General features: G+C 40.2%; 1 protein-coding gene across 1 annotated transcript in view; it reads left to right on the top strand.

The window, feature by feature from the left end:
* The first annotated feature begins 4,933 nt into the window (after window positions 1-4,933).
* The window catches only part of LOC139066146 (zinc finger protein 585A-like), a 42,834-nt gene continuing 35,713 nt past the window's right edge, over window positions 4,934-12,054 (top strand). Inside the window, exons 1-2 of the mRNA XM_070548169.1 lie at window positions 4,934-5,210; window positions 5,354-5,466. Of these exons, the coding sequence (XP_070404270.1) occupies window positions 5,457-5,466 (10 nt within the window). The 5' untranslated portion in view covers window positions 4,934-5,210; window positions 5,354-5,456. The remainder of the gene's footprint in view (window positions 5,211-5,353; window positions 5,467-12,054) is intronic.

The following is a 12,054-nucleotide window of genomic DNA, read 5'->3' on the forward strand; positions in this document are numbered from 1 at the left end:
CGATGAAAAGAACACCTAAGCCATCGGGATCAGCATTCTGGAAGCGAAGGAAGGAGGAAGAATAAAAACGGGCCCAAATCAGAGGTATGTAGACTTTATAAATTTGGCAAAGGAACTTTTTGCGTTACCATTGTAGCTAACTGCCTCTCCTGCCACGCACGGTCCACGGACGGACCCTCGCTAGCTGTTTACATACACAATACAGTATCTCATAAACTTTAACCAATTAATTTTACTTTTGAATCGTCGTGTCCAGATGCAGTGAGACAATGTCTGCAGCCACACAGGCACCTGTTGACACCACGGGGGCGGGACTGTCTTCTACACCTGTTGAGTCTCACTGTGATGATGAAGAATGTAAGATTTTTTACTGGGTTTTTGAGTATGATTGCAGCCTTTTTATGAACTTTCTTTCAAGTTTTAAGTACGCATACAATATGAATTTAATATTTGTATATCAGAAGAACGTTAGGTGTGGGTGTAGCAAAATTTCAAGTTTGTCCTTCACATCGGGCGAGCGGCACCACCGCGGCCGTGGCGGGGACTGCCCTGCTGCCGCCGGGCCCGGCGGGAAGTGAGAACTGCCTAAACACAGCATGACATCTTATACCGTCTCTTTCTTGTTTGCGCTGCAGCGTCTTCATCCAGGCATCACGCAGCACTGAGCTACAATCTCAGCATCTAGAACCAGGTGAGTAAGTTACTTGTTAGGCTATTTGTAATCAGCAGTAGAAACAGACTTTTTCAAATTAAACGGCTTATCACATATATCGATATGCAAAATTAATTAATTTAAATCCACACCAGACACGTGTTTTTGGCACAATCAGTGCAGCATTGATTTAGCATTGAGAATATTAAATAATCTGAACATACACATCTGAAATTGTCTCCTTAAGATGTTATTGTCAGTTAGGCTGTAAATTTGTAAAAAAAAAAAAAAAAGAAAAAAAAAAAGGATGGACATTAGTTTTTGTGACATAGTGAGTCATCTTCAAGGCATAAAGGTTTATGCCCTGAAGAAGGTCGTACCGAAACGCGTCGGCGTTTCCTTGTTTAATAAATGAAATCCTCAGAGTGCCTCAGATCACCGGTTCTTCTTCCTCATGTTCTACAATTTATTTGATGCTGAAGAGCACCTGAGAGTGAGACATAAGTTTTTTCAAATATACTCCATGGATGCGCTCACTTCCACCTGTTTTTGATCATTTTATTCATGTTTTCATAGAACAGATTAAAAAAAAGATCAATAAAATAAAAAGTCCAGTAACATTAAAAATAATGAAAAGCATCACTGCAAATGACTGAGGAATACTGAATGTGTAAGTGGCACTGTTCTTAATTCATGCATCAGAGTATGGCGTCAGACCCGTGCCACAACCCGTGCACGCGGATTGGGTCCACATCGCGCGTGTGAACGAGACTCGCGAGTGAAAATATACATGGCGAGAGGTCATTTGTGCACTGAGATGGAGCAAACTGTGTCTATGAGCGCACAAGGATGTGCACAAGTGACAAACCTGCGTGTGCGCGTTGCCAACGAGCACACGGCAGAGGAAAACGTGCGCGCGCGGCAGCCTCTCTGCGCGCTCGGTTTCTGACTCCGCTCGCTCGGCTGTGAAGGGGTTTTGGCACTCTGGAGGCGTGGCCTGTGGCAGATCTTCTCTGTCCTCTGATTGGTTAGTTTACCCCACACTTCACCCTCTACCTCATTGGCCCATTGGCTTCCTGTCGGACCAAAATGATGGGAGCTATATCTATATAAAAAAATCTGATATTCAGTAGTTCTTGTCATAGCTCAGCTGGGAGAGTGGGTGACTCTCCCCCGGAGGATCCAGGTTCGAGTCCGGGCAAGGAAAATAGAGTAGATGTCATGTTATTTTTTCCTAATTCCTGTGATATTATTTTACAGTTGTGACCGTTCAACTGTCATTAAACGTCCGAATGTTTGCTGGGCAGTGTTTTAAAAAGTGCACATAAGCTAGATGGTTTTAACCATATAAAATTATATTTTTTGTGATACTGGAAAAATACATACTGAAATAAAACTACTGATTGAAAACTTTATGACTGTGGTTGTACAATATATGACTCACTAATACACTGCAAAGGCCCTTAGAGTGGGGCTTCCAGAGAGAGAGAGAGAGAGAGAGAGAGAGAGAGAGAGAGAGAGAGAGAGAGAGAGAGAGAGAGAGAGAGAGAGAGAGAGAGAGAGAGAGAGAGAGAGAGAGAGAGAGAGAGAGAGAGAGAGAGAGAGAGAGAGAGAGAGAGAGAGAGAGAGAGAGAGAGAGAGAGAGAGAGAATTTGTATTCTGTCAAAGTTGTAATATTACTTCAGCCACTCTTGAGAGGAGACTCCAGGTAAAAATAGACTTGTGGGTGTAGGTATGTTCAAGTTTTCAAGTTTAAAAAGTTCTTGCCTCATTAATGTATTGTTTATTTTTTTCAGCATTTAATTGACAAATTATCCTTTCAAATAATTAATTGATGAGTTACATAATTGTCCATTTAGAATTGTTGAATGGACTGAGTCAAGTTTGGTGCACTTTATATATTTCAAAACATGTTTTTTTTATTTTAATGATGCATATAAATAATTTAAATGTTAATTTAATGAAATATTTCTATTTTTTCATTACCTCACCCTTGTTTTGACAAAAACGGGACCTTGCTGGATAATATCATGGAGAAACTATTTGTTCACAGTACTTGGCTCAGTGAGGATCTGTATACCAAAGGAGGAGATACTTAATTCAATTCAATTCAATTCAAGTTTATTTATATAGCGCCAAATCACGACAAGAGTCATCTCAAGGCACTTCACATAATAAACATTCCAATTCACAGTTCATTAAGCCAATCAGAAATAATATTTCCTATATAAGGAACCCAGCAAATTGCATCAAGTCACTGACTAGTGTCAGTGACTATACAGCAATCCTCATACTAAGCAAGCATAAAGCGACAGTGGAGAGGAAAACTCCCTTTTAACAGGAAGAAACCTCCAGAGAATCCTGGCTCAGTATAAGCAGCCATCCTCCATGACTCACCGGGGATCGAGAAGACAGAGCAGACGCACACACACGCACACACACACACACACACACACACACACACACACACACACACACACACACACACACACACACACACACACACACACAGACAAGTAATGTGTCCATAGTTAGATTGTGATGTCTTAGTAAAATTGTATTTGGTGAAAGATAAACTTTATTGTATTTATCCTAGTGGATCTATAATTAAACGGATAAACTAGTATTAGCACATCAAAAGTCAATGAAAACAAAAGTTATTATCAGGAGAGAGAGAATGTATTAGTGGTTAGCAGCAGTGTGCTAGTCGATGGCCCCCTCCATGAGGCCACTACAGCTCGGCAGAACGTCATTGTAGCTTCTTCTGGGGAGAAAAACACTTACAGAGAAAATAAAGTTAACAGCTGAAATTGCTCAAAATAGTACAGTTAAAGAGCAGATTGTAGAAGAAAGCAGTAGAGTGTGAAAAGTGGTCATTGTGTCCTCCAGCAGTCTAAGCCTATAGCAGCATAACTACAGAGATAACTCTGGATAATCTATCCTATTTAGATGTAGGCATGTTGGAGGCAGGGCAAGGGAGAGCCGTCTTTACCGACTGTACACTCCACCTCCCTGTACTCCCCCACTTGTCCAGATTTAGGCTAACATCAGATTTTAACCATAGGCCCTATCAAATAAAAATGTTTTAAGCCTATTCTTAAAAGTAGACAAAGTGTCTGCCTCACGGACTAAGGCTGGGAGCTGGTTCCACAAGAGAGGAGCCTGATAACTAAAAGATCTGCCTCCCATCCTAAGTTTAGATATTCTTGGAACCACCAGTAGACCTGCAGTCTGAGAGCGAAGTGCTCGGTTAGGAACATATGGAACAATCAGATTACTGATGTATGATGGACCTTGATTATTAAGAGCTTTATATGTGAGAAGAAGGATCTTAAAATCTATTCTGAATTTAACAGGTAGCCAATGTAGGGAAGCTAAGACAGGAGAGATATGATCTCTCTTTTTAATTCTCATCAGAACTCTAGCTGCAGCATTTTGGACAAGCTGAAGACTTTTAACTACATTCTGTGGACTTCCTGAGAGTAAGGAATTACAGTAATCCAGTCTTGATGTAATAAATGCATGAACTAGTTTTTCAGCATCACTTCTGGAAAGGATGCTTCTAATCTTAGCAATATTCCGAAGGTGGAAAAAGGAAATCCGACAAACGTGTGAAACCTGGGATTTGAATGACATGTCCTGGTCAAAGATAACACCAAGGTTCCTTGCTTTGTTCTCGGAGATTAATGTAATGCCATTAAGGTCAGGCGATTGGCTAAGCAATTTCCTTTTCTGGATTTCTGGTCCAAAGATGAGAAAGTCTGTCTGCATATTGTTACAACCCAGACTGGAAGTGGTGGGTTGTAATAAGAAAGGAGACCAAACAGAGGAGTGGGGGTTCAACAACTGATTTATTTAACCAAAGTATGGATTTACTAAAGCAAGTTAGTGAACAGTGATGTCTGAGAACCTCAACATATGTACGGCAACCACACTGTATATTTACACACTTTCATAAAGAAGCTGCATATCAAGCTTTCATTCAGATGACTTTCAACTGTGCTGCACCCTGCTGAGGGACATCCGAGTAAAACCTTGAGATGGCCATTTTCTGTTCACTAACTTGCTTTAGTAAATCCTTACTAACCCTTACTAACCCTAACCCTAACAAAATGTAGTGTACCTGTTTTTTCGGGGATTTTGACGACACCGTTAAAAAAATAAAATAAAAACATTACGACAAATATTTTGTCTTAAAAACCACCAAGTTGTGTGAGAGCCAGGTGTGTTTTATTCTACTCCAGCAGGTGGCGGTAGTGCACCTTTACGCTGGTCACCGACCACCGGAAAAAGCAGAAACCAGAAGCTGCTAACAGAGCTAGCTTGTTGTTCTGGTGTGTGAGGAGAATATTTGAGGCTCTGCAGTAAAAATGTCTTCACTTCAGTCTCTGGGAGAGTTGATCAGCTAAAGCGACTAACTGCTGCTGCTGCAGAAATCTTCTCACCAGGCTGTGGAAACTTTCTTCTCCTCCTCAACAACTTGGTGGAGTTCTTTCCAGAACCAGAGAAGATATTCTGCGGTCTTCGTGACAATCGGAGCTCCAGAATCAGGTTGTGGGTGAGAAAAGCTTTTCTCTAGACTTCCTGCCCTCTGGATCTGCTGCTGTTCCTTTGGCCAGAACCAAAGCGTTGGATCTTTAATCTCCTGCGTTGTTCTGAAGCAGCATCTTAATCAGCTCTCCTGCTTTGTTTCTATTGCAGCTGTTAGCTAAACACGGCTAAAGAAAACCTGCTACCACTTCAGGATCATCCATCAGCTGGGACTGATTCATCGTGTGTTCTTCACCACCTGGACCTGGACAGCATGGACACAGGTACTGGTGGATGAATGAATATATTGTCAGTCTATTGTAACCCTGGCGTCAGATTAAGTTACCACTTATTCAATAATAATAATAAATAGGCCAGACTCTAGTGGTGCTGGGTATCGATTCAAATTTCCAGAATCGATTCGATTCAGATTCTTGAGATTTAGAAACGATTATCACTATGTAATCGGATCGATTCAATTCAGGTCATCAATTTAAAAACATTTTTGCAGTTACCGTAATTCCATGACTGCATAGTTGTGCAGTATATTGATAATATTGACATTCATTGATAAATTAATCAAATATTGGCTATTAAAAATGGCTATTAGGACGAGTGCCTCTCCCAGAATGTCAAGTGTTTCCAGTGTTTTCTAGGACATCATTAAATTCAGACGTTAGGAATTCAGCCAAAAGCTATTGCTGTTGAAAGCAAATGCCATTTTTATTCTAATAAGTTTAACCAAATGAAAAAAGACATTATTTGCCAGTGCAAATGTAAACAGAGACAGAAAGGTTAAATTTAACTGCTTTCGTTTTACTTTGTGCAAATAGAAGTTAAAAGGTACAGAACCTTAAACAACAGTTTCACAGTCTTGTGCAAAAACTTTAAACACTTCAAGTATCCAGAAACATTCAAATGCCGTTAAAGTACAAAAATGTTAACTCGTGAAAACTGAAAGGTATTCCATATTAATGTACAAACAAAACTGAACAGGAAATGAAACTTGACTAAAGACAGACTGAGTAAACTGTCCTCTTATGAACATCACTTGGGAACGGTAAGATTCTTCTGCAGGAAAAGTAGCTGATCCACATGACCAGGGGTGAGACAGCTTCTTTTTGCAGTGATTACATCACCTGCAGTTGAAAAAACCCTCTCAGACGCGACACTGGTCCCAGGGACACGGAGATATCGCTTAGCCATGCGAGCCAAAAGAGGATACTCTTTTTCATTCTCTCTCCACCCGACCAGAGGATTGTCCTGCAGTCCTGCAGGTCTCCTCACCCTGCACCTCTTGATCTCATCTTCTGCCACCTCTGCAAGAGTTTTCTTTGCATGTCCCCTCTCCTCTCTTGGTATGTAGGCTTCCCCAAGGAGAGACTCCAAAGCACTGGGTTGCTTGGGGTTAGGTGCAGGGGGGTTGTTTTCCTCCTCTTCCTCCATTTCATCAACTTCATCTTGCTGCGTGAGAGAAGAAATACTTCTATGTGTTGTTGTGCAACAATAGGCTTTGGTTTGGCTATGAATAACTTAACATAACATAAATCTGTCATTTTGATCTAAACTATCAAGTCAGACAAGCACTTGGATATCAGGAAAAGTGTTCAGTCTTGGCTCTTAGAGTTGTGTATTTTTGAAGGTTACAATAGCTTACTGCCTTGTGTATTTAAGTGTAATCTCATTATTTGATATGTGCTGCTGTAGCGAGTTAATTTCCCCACTGTGTGATTAATCGGAGTAAATTCTGTCATCTATGAATACCTGCCTGCTCAGGCTGAGATTTAAAATATGATCAAATATTTAAATATTTAAAAATAAAAATATGAAAACATGTGTTTCTGAACAGTAAGAAACTGCACATTTATAATTGGAATAAACACAAACAACTTCTCCCTGATAGGTAAGAGTTTAACAAATGTAATTAAACATTTCAGTTAATATACTTCTATCAACAAACTCACTAACCTAGTAACACTCAACTAAGGTACTACTACTAAGTAAATATGAAAGAATAAATGAAAACTAAAATGAAAAATATACAAATAAGAATAAAACCAATAACATGTTGTGAAAACCAGGTTTAATAGGATGATTTCAGAAAATAGGCAACATTAGCTTTCAACTAATTCAGATCAGACTTCACCAAAATATGTGTGTGTGTGTGTGTGTGTGAGAGAGAGATCAATTACATGGTAGTATTTGCTTGGATTTGTTTCACAAGGCTTCTTATTACTTACATTAGATGCTTCTTCCTCCATCCCACATCTACCACAAAAAGTGATAGAATGTTTATTGATATGGGTTTGTTAAAAGCAAAAAGATTAATTGCATTAAAATGGAAAAGAACAAGGGAGCAGAGTATCACACAGTGGATAAAACAAATGATGGTGGCTTTGCCATTGGAGCGGATAACATGTATACTGAAAAAGAAATTGGATGTTTTTGAGAAGGTATGGAGACCATTTGTGAATTTTGTAGAAGGATTTGTATTATCTGAGGAGGACGAGGACTGAGGACAATGACATTTGATTTGAGATAATGACAAATTTAGGCCTTTAACGGAGTGATAAATCTGACGTCTTTTTTTTTCTTTCTTTTTGGTAGGGATGAGTACCTTTGACATTTGAATCGATCCGGTACTAATTCCCGGTACCTAGGAATTGATACCGGTACTTAACGGTACCAATTTTCGATACTTTTGAGTGTTTAATATTTTAATTCTCTTTTATAATTAGATATATATTTTTCTCGATATATAACCATATTTGATAAGTATCACGATAAATAACATACAACTGTTTGTATTTTAACATCGTCCTTGTAGTTTTATAAGCTGATAATTAAACTGAAGCAAACATCTTTACTGTGAACTAAATTTACTGTGTATCTTCATTCCTTTTACCGTCCTTTTTCATTTGATTTTTCCTACTGGGAAGTTAGAATTTCCGAGGAGAAAGCGAACGCACCATTAGATGATAACAATGGTGGCATAGGAAGCTAACATATCAAGCTAACGTTATCTTAAACAGTTTATTTAACTGCTGGAGCAGATTTAAACGATGATGCGTCACACTTAAATTGTTGTCACTGGTTTCATCTTCACCCAATCACCCGTTGCATTTAGTAAAGTGAAGCCAAACTTTAGAGCGCGTTCGTGTTCTTCTAGTCGGAGTTTCGGAGTTCCGAGGAGAAAGCGAACGCACCATTAGTGAAACGGAAGCTAACAAATCAAGCTAACGTTATCTTACATTTTATTTACCTACCGGAGCAGATTAAGATGAGATAATGATCTCACAACTCGCTCGCAGCGACCGATGAAATAATGCTCTTGCGCATGCGTAGCTGTCTAGGCAAGTTCTCGTTGTGAAGGACGGGTACCGAAACGAGGCACCGTTTCAATTGAAGTGAATCGGTGCTCGGTCGGTACTGTGGAATTCGGTCGGTACCTTCAAAAGTACCAAATTCGGTACCCATCCCTAGATGTCTGAGAGGAGAGTATGTTCATGTAGTATTTAGAGTGTTGGACTGTTTGCAAGTTACTAAAATGTAAAAAAATAATAATATTGTTGGAAAAATAAACCTGAATAGTGGCTGTGTGTAAACGATGTGAACCCCTCCCCCCCTCAATACTTTTCAGTCAGATGAGAATTTTTTGCTTCAATCCCTGATCAAGAGTTAAACTACGAGCAAACTACTAAATTGGCTGACTGAGTGGAGGTGGTTCATAGATGTCGCAACCATTATGTCAGAAGGGAATGCCCCTCCCACTTTTTAAAAGTATGCATTTGGACCACACACACACACACACACACACACACACACACACACACACACACACACACACACACACACACACACACACACACACACACATTTAGTTCACCTTTTGCTCTTTCGATTTTTCTCAAAGAAATCCATTCCACTTGATTCATTAGAAGTCCGTTCCACGTTTTCCTGGTTGCTCTGCTGCACGCATGGTGGACTTGACTGACATGGTTGTCAACAAAGTTAGAAAATAAACAACCGAACGAACCAAAGTGAAACTACAGGCTTGTCGAAGCTGGAGGAGGAGTCAGTGCCATTACTATCCCATAATAAGCAGTGTCCATGTCTGATCCCTCCACAGACATGGGGACATGAGGACATTTCTCACAAAGAAGCATAAAATAAGTAAAACTGTCCAGAATGAATGCTGACAGATGCTTCTGGTTAGAACTCGGTTTGCCCGCGGGTGATCTGGGTGAGGCCACAGAACCTGCAAAGACTCTCAAAAGGTCTGGAAAACGACCGGTTCGGCTGGCTCCGGTGAAGTGGAGACGGTCATACTGGGAAGTTTCGGTAATGGAAACACACCAGTTAGTGCCTGGCTGGTTTATAAAAGACACCCGTTCCTCCTTTTGGTGTGAGGATGCCAGCTGGTCCTGTTCCACTGCAGATAGCTCATCAGTACTTAATACAAGTTGTTTATTGTGTATCTACGTTGGTGTTAGTTTGGGATGTTCTGATCATACCAGCAACACCTGTGTGAACCCTGTGTGCAGCACTTGGGGTTCTTCCCCTTTTCCTTCATGCTGTGCAGGACAGCAGCAACAATGTAAAACAACATGTCCGCCTAACTGTAACTCCGTCTGCGAGAGTGATGTAAGCTTTGAGTCCTGCAATGAAAAGCTTCAGCTCCTGGGGAAGCTGATTACAGCTGGTTTAATACGACGTAAAGAACAAAGTCTGGGTGGAGTGAGGTGAGTTTCCAGGGATGGCTGCAGAGATAAACACCTCCCAGTCAGACGCAGCTACGCTCACCAACACCCGTCTGTATGAGCGTCAGACGGCTCAGCTAATAACCGGACCATAAGGAAGTTCATGATGCTGGAAGAGCAGCCTTTCTCTGTGGTGGAAGAAGAACCAAGTTTATTCATACAGCACGTGTCCCAGACCGAGGTCACGAAAGGAATCACAATAAAACGCTGAAAAATAATACAATGAGTAGAAAACAACAGGCTCCGCCCACTGCTCAGTCACTAAGTAACCCTCTACTGGACATATAATAATAACTACTACAATAATCATAATCATAATAACAATAATAATGGTTATATATATGTATATATATATATACACTCAACAAAAATATAAATGCAACACCTTTGTTTCTGCTCCGATTTTTCATGAAATGGACTTAAAGATCTAAAATTCATTCTAGATACACAATATTACCATTTCTCTCAAACATTGTTCACAAATCAGTCTAAATGTGTGATAGTGAGCACTTCTGCTTTGCTGAGATAATCCATCCCACCTCACAGGTGTGCCATATCAAGAGAATTACAAGTGTCCGACATCATGAGTAGTGCACAGGTGTACCTTATACTGCCCATAATAAAAGGCCACCCTGGAATGTGCAGTTTTGTCTCAGCAAGATGCCACAGATGCCACAAGTATTGAGGGAGCGTGCAATTGGCATGCTGACAGCAGGAATGTCAACCAGATCTGTTGCTCATAGGGCTGCAACAAACGATTATTTGGATAATCGATTAATCGGATGGGGTCTCGACACGATTAATCGATTAATCGGATTACATGGGGAAATTTTTAAAAACTGCTAGGGAAATGTTATTTCTCTCCTTCCTTCACTTTATTTAACACAACATTATTAGAAAACAGTTCAATAGCAGAAAAACAACATGCCATCACCTAAATTGTCTTATAAGGTGTATAGACAGAGACCCTAAGCTACACCTATCTGTGACCTAAAATGCTTGGTCCAAGTTAAACAGCTTAAGGGCAATTCTCATCTGTTTTGTTTGATCTCATCTGTTGATATTTATTATAACTGGGGATGTCAAACAACTAATTTTTAAATGTAATTAAACATAGGCTGTGAATTAATCAAAATTGATCACTATTTCCAAAAATGACTGAAAAAATACCAAATAAAACAAAAGTAAATGAATGCCATCCTCCTTGTGATGATGCCCTGGGCAACTGCCATAAAGTCGCATCAAGAAATGCTGCTGATCATTCCAATGATCCCAAATAGACTCACATTAGGCCACATGAAAGCAACTGAACCCAAAAATATATTAACCAGTATATAACTGCACTCTTACACAGCACGCCTGCAGCAACAGTTAGGACTCCTCCCTCCCTTTTAAAAGCGTTTTTGCTTCCGAGGACATTGTGGTTGTAAAACCACATGCTAGTAGTCTGGCCCCGGTGTGATCAACCAGTTTCTGCGGGAATGTGACGGCGGAACCAGGGCCAGATTAAGACTTTGTTGTACCCTGGGCAACAATTTTCAAGGGCCCCATCATCACGACCCAAGGATCACCATAATATGGTCACATACAGAATATTTTACTGTAATATGCAGTAAATATACTCAATACTTGAATGCCTGACAACATGTAACCCGCCCAGAGTAACCTTTGACCCACCATGTGTGGACTGACCAATGAGGAAAGGGTCTTAACTTGAGGCCGTCTCTTCATTGGTCAGTCTGCATGAGACTGACTCTCAACTGACGTTCAGTCATAGGCAGCGAAGCGTCTCTGTGCAGCGCAAAAGCCCGGGTGGACAGTTTGTTTAATGTAGGGTGATCATATTTCCATTTCCAAAAAAGAGGACAGGGGATCTGTGCCTATGACGTCACACTATGGCAACGCCACACAAACCATGTTGGGACCCATTTTTTGTAAGAACTAAATTAATATCAGATTCTGCCAATAAAAGGGCTCTAAAACAATTCATATGTAAATATTTTGCATATTTAATGCAAAATCTCATTTTTCTGCTTTAGTGCTGCAACAAGGTTTTAATAATAATAAATTATTATACCTTTTGTTTTACTACAGCATTGGTAAGCTTCCTGT

Source organism: Nothobranchius furzeri, chromosome 2 (assembly GCF_043380555.1).
Source record: "Nothobranchius furzeri strain GRZ-AD chromosome 2, NfurGRZ-RIMD1, whole genome shotgun sequence".
In the NCBI taxonomy this organism is placed as follows: domain Eukaryota; kingdom Metazoa; phylum Chordata; class Actinopteri; order Cyprinodontiformes; family Nothobranchiidae; genus Nothobranchius; species Nothobranchius furzeri.